We start from the raw sequence: 16,389 nt of genomic DNA, 5'->3' as shown, positions 1-16,389 counted from the left end.
GGTTGTCTCAGGACTCAGGAAACCTGGGATCAGTTCCCCCACTCTGCCACAGCCTTCCTGCGGGACCTTGAGCCAGCCACCTTTAGTCTCTCTGTGCCTCCGTTTCCATCTGTACGATGGGGATTACAGCACTGCCTACCTCCCCGGAGGGTTGTGAGGACAAATGCATCGAAGATTGGGAGGTGCTCGGATGCTGCGGTAATGGGGTCCGGAAAGGACCGTAGCCGGGTGCTGTCTCAGATCTGCACTTCGGTGCAGGGAGGAGGACAGCAGGAGGGGATTTCCACTTGCTAAGTGCAAGAGATCATTTACCTTCCCGAACTTCACAGTGGCTGTTCGAGCCAATAGAAGGGCCCCTCTGCTCTCGCTGGCCAATCAGCTGAATCCTGAGGTTTATTAATTAATAAAATATTTCATGCTAACCAAACATCGCCAGGTGAATCTGTGCGTGGAGCTTGGCCACTAAGGGAGTTGAGCCTTTGCAGGGAAGAGTTGGTATTTCCGGTCAGCCACCAAAGCCTTTCACGCTGAGTGCTGCCTGTAGCTTTGAAAACATGAGCTTCCTGGGCTGGCTTTTCTGTGACGGAGGGGAGAAGTTAGGGGTGGGGAGGAGTGCCCCATAGGCAGCAGGCTGGGAGATGGGGGTTGATGTGGCTCTTGGAAGCGGGAAGGGTTGGGAATGGTCATTAATTCTGAGTGATGCTGTGTTGGCGGGTGCTTTGTTTCTTCCTCTTCTCTGCTCGCAGAGTTCTCAGGGGGAATGAGCGGAGAAGGAGAAATCTCCTCCTGTCCCCTGTCCTCTCCTGGGAATTGGCTTCCATTTCTTGGTGTGGCTCCTTGCAATGAACCAGGGTGGATTTTCTTGGGGCTTTTTGGCCGTGCTTTGCGGAGCAAGTGTAAAGTCTGACGTCAAAGCCAAAGGACACTGTATCAGATGCAGCTCACCCTTATCTAAACGGTGCGGTGGCTGATGGTTCCAACCCCCTTCTGTTTAGGGACAGAGTTTGAATACACCGATTCGGAGAGTGAGATCAAGATCCGGAAGAAATCTCCCTCCGGGCTGCTGCGTGGGAAGAAGGGGCTCATGGAACAAGGCAGTGCCACGCCCGCCCAGGCAGCCAGCAGCATGGACACCATCCCTGGGAGCACTGACAAAACCACAGTGGGGGCAGAGAAAGGCCGGAAGCTGAAAAAATTAAAGTCCCCCAAGGACCTGAGCTTCGAGTTCGGGCTGGAGGCAAGTGATGACGACTTGTGGAACCGGCGTCGGAGTGAGCGCATCTTCCTCCACGATGCCAGTGCTTCCTCCTTGGTGCCGACACCCACGACGCCGACGAGCTCCACCCCTGTTTCCAAGGCCAGCCGCTGCGGGAAGGGGGCGCCTCTGAGTCCCAGAAAGGAAGGGAGCAAAGGGAAGGAAAGGAAAGAGCTGAGCAAGGTAGGAGCCGCTTTGCTGGGGCGGGGCACAGAGCAGGGGACATGGCTGCTTTGTAGGGTGCTGGGGGGCGGGGGAGAGTGGGGCTGGCAGGTTATTCCCGTTGGTCCTGGCACTGGGAAGGAGGTGAGTTTAACGGCCATCTCCTCTCAGCAGCTGCTTGCAGTGAGGTTGCTGCCATCCTGCTGCACCCTTCCTGCTTCCCATAATGGAGTTTCCTTTATCCACTGCTTCCTAGTTCAACGCTGGAGCAGGCAAACTGCTCATACCTGACTATACCGACCCCTGGTTTAGGGATTCTGGGGGAGCTTCTGCCCTTGTTGAAGTGGTCGAACTCCCCTTGACTTCAGTGGGGCAGGCTGTCACCCAGGCTAGCTACAGCCCTTTTCCCGCCCCATTATAAAACTGGAGATTGGAAAATTTGCTCCGTCTCCACCCTGGAAACCCTGAACTGCAGTCATAGGGAAAACTCCTGTCTCTTCCCCAAAGCCTGCCTTTTCTCCCCTGGTCTGGCCCCCTCCGCCTCCTTCGCCCATTACATGGCCTTCGAGGCGCTCTGCCTTTAGTACGGCGACCTCCTAGAGCGCCTTATCCCCTGGGAATAGCAGTGATCCTGTCCCAATCACTGGCTAACCAGTTTGCTGAAGCATTAGGTTTCTGTGGCCCCAGTTTGACCCATGAACTGGTTACGGGGCGGGGGACTGGATTATGGGAAGAATTAGACAAGTTGTGGCATGACATCAGCTAAGGTCCTTTTCAAGCCGTTCTGGAGGAAGATTTGATCCGTGGAGGTGCTTGTCTGGGATAGTGAAAAGCTCTCTCTGGAATGTATATGCTGGCCAGAGAGGCTGTCAGAGCCTCAGAATATGCTGCAAGAGTCTGGCAAGCTGCCCGCTTGGGCTCTGCCTCTATGTGGCTGGCGTCTTTACTCATGGCTCTGTTTGAATATGAACCGCTGCGTTCACCTTTGCTCCATCTTCCCCCTGTAGCTGGCGAGTGAGCGTTACTGATCAAGCCTTTTTATGGGTGGGGATTATTTTTGTATTTGCTTTTAGCAGAGGAAGAAGGGTAAAGAGACCCCTTGCTGCTCCTCCTCCTCTTCCATGTCTCCCCCTGGCATCTCCAGCCCCCCCTCCGATGCCCCGGTCAGCCTGGCCAACTCCCTGAGCTCCAGCAAGAAGAGTAAAGCCAAGATGAAGGCAAAGGAGGTGAAGAAAGAGGTGAGGGCTGACTCCCCAGTTTGTAGCAAGACAGCTGGGTTTTGCTTCCTTCCTGCCATATTGCATTGGGAGGGAGAGGGGGAGGAAGACAGACAGACACAGCTTTTTGGGAGCGGAGAAATTAATAGCCCTATAAAGTGTTCTTGCTAATGGGACTGGGGTAGGTGGACATCGAGGGTTGTACAGAAACATCCCTACAGGCAAGACGGATTTTATTTCTTTTAAGTTCTCTTATTGGAAAGCTAAAGACTCAGATGGATCTAGAACAGCGTCATCCAGTGACTCTCTTCAAGGGCCCGAGGAAAGGTACAGCCGGGAACGGGCCAGGGAGCTCAGGACAGAGTGGGCTTGCAAACCAAACTCCACTAGTGCCCCAGAAGAACGTGGCCCCATTAGGGCAGCATTGAAGGGGGTTGATGGACCAGTGGGCAGAAGTCCAAGACTGAATGGGAGGGGTGACTGAATTGCCGCCTTCACCATGGAGTCTCTCCTCGCCAGTTCCAGGTTCTGAGAGTCCCTTTGGACTCTGCCACAGCAACTGAAACCCCGTTCTTTCCGTTGCTCATTACAAATATATGCAGGCCCGGTCTTACTGCTGTTTGGTTCTGTTCTGAAGGACCCGGCTTGTCAACATTTCTTTTAATGTCCAGACAGGTCAAGAAATGCAGCTCAAATGTATGAAAGGGCTCTCTGAGCCCTCCCTCAGCTGCCAGCAGCAGTGGGGGATAAACGCAGCAAATAAACAAAGCAAAGAACTCCATGAGCTACCAAAAGACAACCGTGACTCTGGGCACAGCAGTATCAGGGCCTGCTGACTGTGGTGGTTTGCAAGGAAGTGGTCTGCATCCTACTTGCATTGTGGCCTGGATTGCCAGGTTACTTAGCCTGGGAGGGAGAATGGTGGGCGTGGAGTGGGTGGGTGGCACTGGGAGATTGCATCTTGGCATCCAGGCCTGGAACCTTCCACGTCTAAGGGGGGCCACTTAGAAAGGAAATGGCAGAGCTCGGGAAGGAGGGTTTTTAAAACTGCTCCTAAGCCCTGGGGCTCAATAACGGCCATGACCAAGCTCTCTGATGTGTTTTTTGTTTCCTTCTCCAGACCCGAGGGAAGGGAGGGGCAGTCAGCAAGCTGATGGAAAGCATGGCCGCAGAGGAGGACTTTGAGCCCAATCAAGACAGTAGCTTCTCGGAGGATGAGAATCTCCCCCTGAGCATGCTTGTAGAGCGGCCGCCCACCCCAGGTGAGACCAGGAGGTTGTAGCTGTCGGGGGAGAGGAAGCAGCAATGGATGGGAGAGTTGGATGAGATTTTTTTCCCAGCTGGATAAAGAGGGGATGCTGCTACATTCTGATACCTGATGGTGAGGAGCACAACTCTCATTGGGTGTGCCCTGGATCCCTCCCCGGCCTGACCGGCCTTGCTCTGCAGCTGCAGGAACACGCCTTCCGCCATGGGGGAGGGCTCCACTTACAAGTGGTTGGAGCAAAGGCCTGGGTCCCAGGAGGGCGATGAAACACTGACTAGTATTTTGACCCCCAGCAGGTCCCTTGACCTTCCTTGTGCCTCAGTCAATACAGCTGCAAAGCTGGGTCAATAGCAGGGCTGCACGGAGAATCAGGCAGGGCCTTTGTGCCGAGTTCACCTGGGATTGAGATGATGACACAGACCCCTCTCTTTGGGTTACCTGCCTTGACTCGTCGCTTGACCAGCGATGGCTTGTTCTGTTCCGTTTGTTAGCCCCTAGTTGATCCGTTAGCCTCACCAGGGTCGCAGCCAAGAAAGAGCCGTCCATTTACTCCTTTCAAGCACCCCATGGGTTTCTAGGTAAAGACCCATCTCTACGAGGTGCCGGGTTGTGGCTGAAGTGCCATGGGGCCAGCTGAGAACAGGGCCCCAATGTGCTAGGAGCTGCACGAAGAGAGACAGCCCTTGCCCCAAACAGCTGGCAATCCAACTGAGGCTTGAGTGGGGGTTGTTGGGAGCTGTGGGGTTGCCTGTCCTGGTTCTTGTTGGACCCTGCTAACGCCATGTCTCACTCTGTGGGCCTGCAGCCCCTCGCTCCTGTATCATCGACAAAGATGAACTGAAGGACGGGCTGCGCGTCCTCATTCCCATGGATGACAAGCTGCTGTATGCCGGACACGTAAAGACCGTGCACTCACCTGACATGTGAGTAAAATGGCAGCTTCTTCCAGATGGACCCTGCTATGGCGGCGGGGAGAGCAAATGCTTTGGGGGTCTTCCCCGTGGTGACTCCCATGGACTGTATATACGCACTGGACTGCTGCCCTGTGCTTCATGCACTGTGGGGTTTTATCCCCAGCTCCAGCAGAGACCCAGCTGGGTCTGCTCAGTGCTTTCTGGGACGTGGTGTGTGTGATCCCGCCCCATCGGTTCTACGTCAAGCAAGCTGGCTACTGGGGAGATGCAGGTATTTCTTGAGAGCTGTAAGGCTGGGGGCAGTAGCTGTGTTTGGCTGGGAGGAGGAATTTACCACAATGAGCTACCCTAGTTTACCAGTGTATTCCTCAGCTGGAAGAACACAGCCTCTCATTAAACATCCTTGGCTAAGCTGGCATCTGGGGATTATGATGTGGGAAATTATAGTGCGTGGACAAGGTAGGACACTGAAGATGGAGCTACTGACCGGAGAAGTATCATCGAGGTGCAGTGGTTGCTTCTTGTTGAGCTCCTAGATCTCGGTCACCTCCTTGCTGATGCTGTGGGGGTCTTGTGTTTTCAGATACCGCGTAGTGGTGGAAGGGGAGCGGGGAAATCGTCCCCACATCTATTGTCTGGAGCAGCTTCTGCAGGAGGCAGTAAGTTGGGCCTCCTTGTTCTCCATGTGTGGAATGTGACTCATATCCATGATGGGGGAGGCAAAAGGAAAATCCCTCCCTGTCCAGTGGGTGTTTGCGGGTTGCAGAAATGCCCCCAGCCCCTGGTGCCCCAGCAGCACCGAGCAGGTGCCAGCCTGAGCATTGTGTGTGCCTTGGCGAGTATCATTCCTTTCCCAGTGCTGGAGATTCAGATTCCCGTTGCTGACAATGGGCAAACACACACCAGAGCCAAAGGCTTCACCCTGTTCTGCTAGGGACTGTAGTAGTTGGATTCTTCAGCACTGTACTGCATTGTACCACGTGGAGGAATGTCACCCTCTCCTGTGAGAGGTCGCCTCTCTCCTGATCTGCAGTGTTCAGCAGATGCACCTTTGAATCCTGGGCCAGAAGGAGGAAGTCCAGCAAGGCCTGATGCAAACTGAAGCCCTGCCTGGGGAGGTCTCAGTGGTGTCCCTTGACAGTCAGTCTCCTGAGACACTAGTGTGGAGGTCAGAAGATCATGGAGGCCTCCAACTAATTAATAACTTGCTGTCCCACCCCAAATAGATCATTGATGTGAAGCCACCATCCGTGAGATTCCTCCCTGAAGGAACAAGGATTGCCGCCTACTGGAGCCAGCAGTACCGCTGCCTCTACCCAGGGACCGTGGTCAGAGGTAAGAACATACCAGGCCTGCCCCTCTTACAGTCCCCAGCCAGGAGTGTCTTAGCACAACAGCATAGGGGGTCAGTGGAATAGCACGGTGCAGTCCCAAAGCCTATCGTGATAGCCCGGTCAGGCCAGCTTCTGCCACCCTTCCTTACCTGGAGTAGTGCCTGACTCTGCGAAGAGCCCCATTGTGGTGTGTAATCCTGACAGCTGCCTTGTGGGCTAGTATTAATATTTGCTTTTGCTGGGATTTTCGCAGAGGACTAAGGGAGTTAGGTGCTTAAATACCATTGAAATTCAACAGAAGTTGGGGTGGGGGGGATTTCAAAAGCCCATAAGTGATGTAGGTGACTAAGTCCAACTGACTTTCAATGGGGCTTAGGCTCCTAAATCACATAGGTGCTTCTGAAAATTGTACCCTGAGTGCCTGACTCCATTCGGCCTCTTCGGAAATCCTGTAAAGTGCCTGTAAAGAGAGCGGCAGGAATCTGGCTGCAGAGCGCTTCCTACTTCCCCACAATGTCCTGGTCACATGGCTGAGAAGCTGCCAGTTGGGCCACTAGGTTCAGTGGCACGATTGCCCGTGGAGTGCAAGACACACTAGTCGAAGAGAGTATGAGTGGGGGGGATCAGACATGACTGATAGACCAGGGAGATTGGTACAAGGAGAGATGTATGCAACAGGGATTCTTTATCTTGGAGATAAAATGAATGCGTGACCACCTACACTAGCTGAGGGCTGCTATAAAATCCAGTCAGACGTGGGCCTGAGGGTATTGGACCGGCCTGGACATCAGTGGAAATGAAGAGTGAATCTATGTGAGAAGAGATGCAGTGGAACTGTGTCGTCTTCCTGTGGTTACGCAATTGGGATGACTGTTGAAGTTTTGTGCTTGGGGCTGGGGCGTGTAATTGGACCACAGGCTGTTCACCCCAAACAGGTTTCGTTTAGTAGCATGTTCTGAACTGACCCTGCTTCGAACAGTCGTAACTTCCAAGTGCCAGGGTCTGGCTCATTGCCACCGCCAGCTGGCTCTTCCGTTCGACCACTCCCATGAGTTTGTTCCTAATCGTCTCTTCCCAATTTCTCTTTCTCCTCAAACCACAGGGGCCCTTGATCTGGAGGAGGATGGGGATCTGATAACGGTGGAATTTGATGATGGAGACACTGGCCGGATCCCCCTGTCTCATATTCGGCTTCTACCACCTGACTACAAGATCCAGTGTGAGTCGGGACTCCTGAATTGGTCTTTTGCATGATGCTTCCCTTAGAGCCCTGGTCTTTTTGCCCATGAGACCCTAGCAGCGTCCTTTTAAATCTGTTCAGAAGGGAGATTTCCCATGCTAGGGGAACTATCCTGTAAGATTCAAGGAGTGAGTCACAGCTCTTCTTGTTCCAGGATTGTCCCCTAAGCTATGTGCATGTATCAAGACTGAGTGCTGTAGGGTGTTGGGAGGAGAACCCATTTGGGGGCGATGAGGTCAGTCCGTCTGCCTGGTGTCAGTAGGTGGCAATTTCCCAATAGCACTTAACATGTATCCCTCGTTTGCATTGGGTGGTCCCAGGGAAAATCAGGTGACAGCAACAAGCTCCTGTTTAATGGCTGCTGCTGCGAATTCACACTTCCGGTGTGGGTCTGGTGCGGTTTTGTTCGGTGTGATTAGTGGGCAGGCACGTGCCAGGATTGCTGCTGACCATCTGCGTGACTTGATGTTACAGGTGCGGAGCCCTCCCCTGCCCTCTTGGTGCCCAGTACCAAGCGCCGCAGCCGCAAGTCCAGCAAAGATGCTGGGGAAGGAAAAGAGGGCGGCTCACTTGGGTCAGAGGAGCCAGCGGCCAAGGGCAAAGGTCGAGGGAGAAAGCCAAGCATCAAGCTGAAAGCTGGTATGTTGATTCACCCTGTTTTAATGTGGAATTCAGTGCGTCCTTGCACCAACTCTTTAACCTGGGAAAGTAGCATCCCTTTACCTGGCGGCGACAGGATGGTTCTGTAAACATGCCCAGCCTCTACTAGTCCAGCTCTGCATCTGATCTTCGCTGCTAAACTTCCTAATGGCCATCCTTCCCTTGAAGTGGGCTTCCAGCTAGTACTGTAACCCACAGTGCAGGAAAAGTGTCGAGCAGCTACTGAGTTTCTCACCCTCTCTGGCAGGAGTTTGTTCATGGGATTGGGTTGGGTTGGGTTGGGTTGGGTTAGACAGCTAGTGATTTACCAGCCTGGGCTATTGAATTCAGTGCCGCAAACACGGTTTGGAAACGCTACTCCATTGTCTCAGCAGAGCATCTATGGGAAGGAGTCTCAACCACTAGCTGCAGACCTACTGGGAGACTGCTCGCGTTCCTAGCTGCAGGGAGAGCGCCGAATCCACGGGGAGGTGGAGCAGCTGCAAGGGCTGAGCTTGCAGAGGAGGGAAAGGCGTTCGGACATTGCAGCTGCTCCGCCCCCCGACGGATGCAGCGCTCTCCCTGCAGCTAGGAACGCGAGCAGCCTCCCAATGTGTCTGCGTCTAGTGGCCGAGGTGATGCCTGCTGTGCCCTCCAGTGGCTAAGACGGCCCTTCCCAGGCCACAGCTAGCATGAGAAGTGTCATGAGGTTGGCTCAGGCTAAGGTCGGTACCCACCTGGTAGTCTGTTCTGCTGCTGAATGAGCCACCACCTCCCCTTGATTTTCGTTTCGGGCAAGGTATCTTGGCAGCTGCGAGGCTAACGTAGATCGGAGAGATCAAGATGGTGTTTTCTCCGCTTGGTTTGTGATAGAGGCGACCCACCGTTGAGTCCTCTTTATACTGGCCAGCAGTTCATGGGTGTTAGCTGCAGACACAGTGGCCTGTTTTATTTATTATGCCTTAGGAAAGGGCTGAGATGGTCACGGGCTGGAGTGAAGAGTAAGGAAAAAAGGCAAGCTATGAAGGAGCAGAAGAAATCTTTAAATTCCGCTCCCCAACCAGGGCCTCCGCTCCTTAGTTACGTGCAGGGAATATTCAGCAGCCATTGTGACTTGAGGGAGTCCATCCTGGCTTCCTGAAAATGTCATATGGGTGATACTTGCGTCTCAGTCTATCTGCTTTCTGTTCCTTTCAGAAGAAGCAGTCCTGCCGGAAGAGACAGACCAGGGAGATTCTTCAGCAAGCATCCCTTCTGCTCCGGAGAAGACAGTCTGCCTTGGCAAGCAAAGTGTGAAGGGGTCAAGGAAAAGCCAGCAGAATCCAGCGGGAGGGACTCCCACACCCGCAGAGGACAAACGGAACAAAGCCAGCAAAATGAAGCTCTCTGCCAAACTGCATAGCCCACCTCAGCCTTCTTTTCAGCCTCCCGTGTTCAGCAATGTTCTTGGAGCAGAGTCCTACAGTGAGCACCCGGGGACACTGGGATCCTTCAGCTCCAATGACAACCCCTCTGGGAAAACCAAAGCCAAGAAGGGGAGGCCAGCTGAGGAGTCGCAGGAGTTTGGTTCAGCGGCCAAGGCTCAGAGGAAGCAATTGGACAATGAAATCCTTATCAAGCTGGACCACGAAGGTGTGATGTCTCCAAAGACCAAGAAAACGAAGGAGGCTATGAGGATGCTGGAGGATTCAAACCTGACCAGCAGGAGGGACAGCAAGAACGTCTTGGGGCTGGGGTACCCTGCTGCACTGGGCAGTGAAACCAAGCAGAAATCTTCCAGAGCCAAAGCAGCAGACGGGGACTCATCAGCTTCTAATTTTGGAGGCAAGGATCAAGAAGTCAAAACCACCCCGGTGACGGTGGCGGAGGAGTCCGACAGCAACAGCAGCGGCAGCAGCTCCGAGTCCGAGGGCGAAGAGGAAGCTGAGAAGAATGGAGGGGAAGCTCAGGACAGCAGCTCAACTAGTTCCAGAGCATCCACCCCTCTGTCTTCCTCTAATTCCTCCTCCTCCTCCTCCTCCTCCAGCAGTAGCAGCTCTTCTTCATCCTCTTCCTCATCTTCGTCGTCAGCATCATCCACCTCATCTTCGTCGAGCTCCAGTTCCTCCTCCTCTTCCACCACGGACGAAGACTCCTCTTGCAGCTCAGACGAGGAGGTGGCTGCCCAGCCAAGCTCCTCAGTCCAGCAGGCTCTCCCTGCGAAGCAGAGCAAGCAGGCAGGAAAATCCCGCTTGTCTTCACACCCTCAGGCCCAGCAGCAGCAGCAGCCGCCGCCGCCTCAGCCGCCGCCGCAGCAGCAGCAGCAGCAAAGCAGCAACAAGAACAGGCCCAAGAAGCGTGAGGGGATCCATCTGCCCACAACCAAGGAGCTCGCCAAGCGGCAGAGGCTGCCTTCAGTGGAAAACAGGCCCAAGATCGCTGCCTTCCTCCCTGCACGGCAGCTTTGGAAGTGGTTTGGCAAACCCACCCAGGTGAGCACAGCCCTGCGGCTAGTTCTTTTGGATCTTGACCCCTGCGTCTTTATAATCCCCATCGCCTTTCTCCTCTGCCTCTGCCTGCCAAACCAGCCATTTCATCCCCACCCTCTTCCTGGTGGGCAAAGCCGTCCCCAGCGGCGAGGTTGGTGTGTTCCCAGCCTGGTTTGTTACCGGGGTTACTCCATGAAGACCCAGAACATTTGGGGCAGATGTACAACAGATGTGCAACTGTGCATCTGTGCGCACTGCCTCGCCCCTCTGTCCATGGCACCTTGGTGCACTCGAACCACAAACAGACATTATCTTTTGATGTGGTGAGGCCTTTAGGTTTGGCTTTGTTTGTTTGTTTCGGGGAAAGCAGCCACCCCACCACAATCAGGTCACCGTATGCTCCCCACTCCTTTCTCACTAAGGGCTTCTCCGATCACTCTTTAACCATTCAATTTCTTTTGTGACGTGCTGCTGTGTTACTTGCGCTCTGACCAGGCAGGGATAAATGCCTCCTATCATTGCCGTACTCTTTGTTAGCCACTAGGGGGTGCTTAAAAGGGGGGGCAACATGCCCTCATCTGGAACCTCTCATTGTAGAGGTGTCCTGGGGTTGCTTTGCCGTACCATTGGGCTGACCCAACAAGAGTGTATAATGGTGGGCGCTCTAATTATCCTTAGTGGGAGGGAGGCAGGCAGGGAGAACAAGCTATCCCAGAGAGGTGGAAGGGGGGTTTGTACCTAATATTCTGTTCGCTCAGCTTCGCGCTCCTCATTTCACAGAGACGAGGAATGAAAGGGAAGGCCAGGAAGTTGTTCTACAAGGCCATTGTCCGTGGCAAGGAAATCATCCGGATTGGAGACTGTGCGGTCTTCTTATCAGCTGGCCGGCCCAACTTACCCTACATTGGCCGGATTCAGAGCATGTGGGAGTCCTGGGGGAACAACATGGTAGTCAGGGTCAAGTGGTTTTACCACCCAGAAGAAACCAACCCTGGAAAAAAGCTCAACGAAGGCAAGGTATGTCGACTGAAGGCTGCCCACCCTGTTTAATGGCCATGTTGCAAAGCTCTCCTCACACTTTCATCCTGGTGGGGATGGGGTGACTTTCATTAAGTGCAAAATGTAATTTGATTCCATATAGGACCAGTAAAGAGTGGGCATGTAGATTCTGTGCGAGCAAGGCCGTTGGTGGATGGACATGCCTGGGGTTTCTTGGTTTTTATACTTCTAAGACACCATTTGGAAACAAGAACGGCAGCATTTTGCATGAGCCCATCAAGCTTCTGTTTGTCCCAGGGGTGCACGTGGCAAAGTGATTTATTCCGGCTGTCTAGTGTGTGGCAGTTAAGAGGAAGCCCTTGGTGTACGAGACGGCTGTGTGGGTCTGATATTCAGAGGTGCTGCGCACACGCAGCTCCCATTGACATCACTGGGAGCTGCGGCTCCTTGGTCACTCTAAAGATCAGGCTCCGTTTATGCTGATGACTCAGGGTGAAGATGTAGGCTGTGGGGACGCACGTCTTTTTTTGGTGGGGGAGGAGCCTTTGAAAGGCACTAAACTGCCTTCTTTTAACTTTCCTCCCTCTCCATTTTTCCTGGCTAATGTTCTTGGCGTAGCGTTGGGATCAGAAGTCTGGAAGGAGCCTATCTACCGCTCTGCAGGCATCCAACCAGAGGAAGGACTTCATGGAGGTAAGATGGGGGTGCAGATGGCAGAAGGTTTTGTGATGTGGTGTTGACTGCTCTTGATTTTACAAGTGGAGCAACAAGTATTAATGAGGCAAAGGCGATCTGATCTGATCTGATCTGGTCCAGGTCTGTGCAGAGATGAGCGTCCGCCCCCAAAGTCCATGGTTTTGGCAGAGCGTCTTACCGAGGGGGAGGGTACTTGCAAAGATCCATCTGTGAACAACACCACAATTCAGTGGTGTTTGGTGCCCGGGCTGTCGTTCAGGCCCATCTTTGTTTTACTTCGTTTAAATTCTGGCAAAACGTCGCCAGGTTCTGCGGCTCACAGAAAGGCTGAGAAACATGCAAGATGGCAACGGAGCCACCAGATTTGATTGAAACTGGGGGGAATGTTGCACTGTAAAACCCTTCACAAAGTGCCATTCCATGGCCTGTCTCAATGTGGGGCAAATACATCTCAAGGTGTCGCCATTTGCAGCCCATCATTTTCACTCCCTATATGTAGCTCTTGGGTCTTTCCGTGGCACGGGGCACCTCATCTGCAGGGAGGGATATGTTCTAAATGATGTGAAGTGTCTGCTAATGACTCATTTTCTCTCTGTCTCCTCCCCTCATTCCTCTAATCCAGCGAGCGCTGTACCAGTCCTCTCACGTGGATGAAAATGATGTCCAGACCATTTCTCACAAGTGTCTGGTGGTTGGTCTGGACCAGTACGAGCAGATGCTAAAGACTAAGAAATACCAAGACAGTGAGGATCTGTACTACCTAGCAGGGACGTACGAGCCCACTACAGGCATGATTTTCAATACAGATGGCGTCCCAGTCATCTGCTGACTGTTTAGAAAGTGGAAATTCAGGGGCATGTGCCATCCGCATGGAGAATTCCGATTTCCCTTTGGAAGAGGAGCGCGGTGAATCTGAGGACGTGCCTGTTCAGACAACATGATTTATTTCTTTACTGCTCGTGACTTCTGTGTCACGCTATGGACAGGTGTTCGAAAGGAGAAGAGAGAAAATAGGGTGTGGAGGGAAGCAACCGTAGGACTTTCTGAAGATGCCTTTGGGTTGGCATTGGAGATTATGGACCCATCCTTTTCTGGATGAATGGGGTGGTTTTAATTAAGACAAAATTAACCAGCTTCTTCCTTCGCCCTTCTGCTCCTGGAGAGTCAATGATTCTCAGGTCCCTGCACCAGCAGAATAAGATCAAAACAGAAGCCCTAGCAGAGGAAGCTTCTTTTGTGTGGCTTGACCCCGTAAAGAATTCAGAGGATGATCTTGTCTAGAAGAACACCTACTAGCCTTCAGGGTATCTGCACATCCTTCCTTGCGTCTCCTTCCTTGCTAACTGCACATGACTTTCCGGAAAGCATGAGGCGGAAGAGAAAGGAGCAGTGCCTCTCTAAACACCTCAGCTCAAACAGCCAGGCGCACCTTTAATCCGCTTCCCTTCCTTTAAGACTGCTGTCTGCCACCTAATGGAGAACTAATGCGTGTGGACAGCCAAGCAGGAATGGAGTTACTTGGACACGGAGCTGTTGACTGATGCCCCTTCTGGGCTAGGAGAAGTTGGAGAGAACTGAATCTCAGAAGCCACATTTGTGCGACCTTCTCTCTCAACGAACAAATTGATTAAGTCAATAGATTCATCCAAAATGTTTTTTAAAAAGTCTGCAGTGGGGGGGAGGGTTGTCATCCAAGAAGGAGGGCACAGGGATGGAGTATAATGAACAAAAATCTCCCTTCGGGAGGTGAAATGAGTGGGGAAGTTGCTGCAACCTGCTCAGAAATGAGGAAGCCACTTCTAGCGACGTGAAGGTGGCCCTCCCTGCTATTTCACACAGGCGCAGCACTTCGGATTTCACATTGAGTTGGTGGGCTGCATTCTCCATGGGTGTGAGGACCTGCAGTTCAAACAGACGTACACACAGCTCCCTGCCCAAAGGGATGAGAGATGAGAACTGCCCCAGTGGTGTCCATGCAGGAGACACATAATGTATATCCACCAGTGCAGGGGCCAGAGCCAAGCTGTCATCTGGAGTCGGGTGGGAGCAAGCATTCAGCTTGGTGGGTCCATGTGGACAGTCACCCCTTAGTTAACTGAGAGCAGACACTCCTCCAAGAAGCTGACCCACCCATCTCATTCATCTTTCACAGGCCGGAGCCTTCAGTTTCGCCACTTGCCTTCAAGCCCCTGCTTCAGGGAGTCAGGTTTGCGATCCGGCCCCCCAGTACACAGTCCTGGCTCTCAGGGCAGCGTGCAGGGAGCCAGGGGAAGGGAGCAGAACAACATGACGGCGCAATGTCCTTGCACTTAACTGAAATCTCAAGAGATGCACTGATCTTTGCAACTAACCGCTTCGCACTACACGTGTCTAGGACACCGAGACTGTTCCAGCATGGATCAGAGCAGGGTGACCTACCCGGAGCTCCAGGGGAGAGATACTTACAAGGACAGATTTTTAACTATCTGCCGTGGTACTGTCTGAGAACTAGAGACTTGCAACCTATGGGAAGGGCAGAGGGGGATTCCCTAAAAGATGATCCCTCATACTTTAAAGAACCACAATGGTGCTGAACTCCTGCCACCTCTGTTCCAGCCTGTGGCTCACCAAGACTTGGTGGATATGAATGTTTCTAAACTGTACAGTTTTAATGTACCAAAAGACTCTTTAAACCCTTCTGTATTATAAGTCTTTAAATGGATTCAACTTTTTAATTATAAATATAAATATATATATATAAAAATATAAACTTTTTAAAACTGTGAAAAAATTATGAAATTATAAAAAAAAAAAAAAAACAACCGAAACCCAACAGTCTGACGTTTAGAATATTATTTTTTATTTCCAGTTGGATTGTGAATGTAAATGATCTGGGAACAGGCGCACACAAGCAGCCACACACGAAGTGTACTGGACTTATAGAAGCAAATTGTGTGAGCAAATTTTAAAGAGAGAGAGAGAGATTTTATGCTAATGTTAAATAGAAAGCACTTACTGCCCAATGCCTTCTATGGAACACAAGGATTTTTCAGACAATCGAGAGGAAAGGCGAGCCAGGGTTTTTGTCTTTTGTTTTCTGGTTTTGTTTTTAATTTTTTTTTTGGCATTATGTTCGTTGGAGAATTCCGTGTGACTGTTTTTCATTAAAAAAAAAAAAAAAAGAAAATCAATTGGTAAAAACAAAGTATCTTTCTTTGTGTGTGGTTTTTGTGTCCTCGTGGTTGCCTTTCGTATGTGGAACAGGGAGATGATCCATGATGTGTCTGCAATGCAGGGAAAGCCAGCCTGCTCTGAAAAGTGACTGTAAAAATGGTAGCTTCCGCCTCTCTGCTTATCTCTGACGGTCTGGTCCCATGTGCTCAGTTTAGTCCCATTTCAGGGAAGCGTGCATGTGGATTTGAATCCATCCCTGTTTAGGGAAGCGCTTGTGTATGTGTGCTTCAGTCCCATGGTCTTCAATGAAAGCTAAGCACATGCTTACGTGCTTTCCTGAGTCTTTGTGAACAGAGATGTCTCTTTCCAACTGCAGACTCAGGTTAGGATCTCAGTGATTCTACACACTTTCCTTCGCCTATAATTGCTATTAATAAAGGTTCTGCAGGCCAAATTATGCCCAGAGCTATAGCTGTGTGGCTCTGTTGCACAGGTGTAAATGACTGTGCATCAATCTGACTGGTCCCTACATTTCAACATGGACTAGAATCCTCCACTTGCTCCCAGCTGTGTTAGCTCTGCAGGGACGAGATGCAGCAGAAGTTAGTTTATGCTCTGACTCAGTAAAGCACTTAAGCGTGTGTTTTCACTGAGGCAGCGGTTATACGTGCTGACACTAGTGACTTTAATGCACACTGGAGGCCAGATCTGCTGCGTGAGATTGTGCTGTGTTTTCGGAGTCACTTGTCCGTGTAGAACTGTGCTTTTAACAGCCGCTGAGGGGCCAACAGAAATTGCTTTGCTTGATGGAGCTGGCTTTCTCATGAAGATGGCTAAAATGGTACTTATTATCTTTGGGCAGATCTCAACACAAACATATCTGTATTTGCTTATGCTCTGAGATTTACCAGCCTGTAGCGCAGCGGTTCCTAAACACTGATACATGTACCCATATTGGGCCTGCTCTGGACACACATACATACCCCCTTCAACACAGCTTCTGAGCAGTGCCCTAATGCACCCATGCTGTCAGCCACCAGTTCAG

General features: G+C 51.9%; 1 protein-coding gene across 10 annotated transcripts in view; it reads left to right on the top strand.

Annotated features, from left to right (window-relative positions):
• Positions 1 to 15,361, top strand: part of TNRC18 (trinucleotide repeat containing 18) — a 94,830-nt gene extending 79,469 nt beyond the window's left edge. For 7 of the 10 annotated variants that reach the window (XM_067534207.1, XM_067534208.1, XM_067534216.1 and 4 more), the window contains 12 exons: positions 996 to 1,438; positions 2,491 to 2,655; positions 3,755 to 3,896; positions 4,707 to 4,824; positions 5,399 to 5,474; positions 6,042 to 6,150; positions 7,252 to 7,368; positions 7,864 to 8,028; positions 9,226 to 10,499; positions 11,277 to 11,513; positions 12,114 to 12,188; positions 12,814 to 15,361. In XM_067534207.1, coding sequence (XP_067390308.1) covers positions 996 to 1,438; positions 2,491 to 2,655; positions 3,755 to 3,896; positions 4,707 to 4,824; positions 5,399 to 5,474; positions 6,042 to 6,150; positions 7,252 to 7,368; positions 7,864 to 8,028; positions 9,226 to 10,499; positions 11,277 to 11,513; positions 12,114 to 12,188; positions 12,814 to 13,020 — 3,128 coding nt within the window. In that variant the 3' untranslated portion in view covers positions 13,021 to 15,361. The remainder of the gene's footprint in view (positions 1 to 995; positions 1,439 to 2,490; positions 2,656 to 3,754; positions 3,897 to 4,706; positions 4,825 to 5,398; positions 5,475 to 6,041; positions 6,151 to 7,251; positions 7,369 to 7,863; positions 8,029 to 9,225; positions 10,500 to 11,276; positions 11,514 to 12,113; positions 12,189 to 12,813) is intronic. The other 3 variants (XM_067534212.1, XM_067534214.1, XM_067534217.1) reach the window with 3 other exon arrangements.
• The last annotated feature ends 1,028 nt before the right edge of the window (positions 15,362 to 16,389 follow it).

This window comes from Emydura macquarii, unplaced genomic scaffold (genome assembly GCF_026122565.2).
Source record: "Emydura macquarii macquarii isolate MOO-44397 ecotype Brisbane River unplaced genomic scaffold, CSIRO-AGI_Emac_v2 contig_3390, whole genome shotgun sequence".
NCBI lineage: Eukaryota > Metazoa > Chordata > Testudines > Chelidae > Emydura > Emydura macquarii.
The sequence above is the reverse complement of the archived record's forward strand: the minus strand, read 5'-3'. Positions and strand labels throughout refer to the sequence as shown.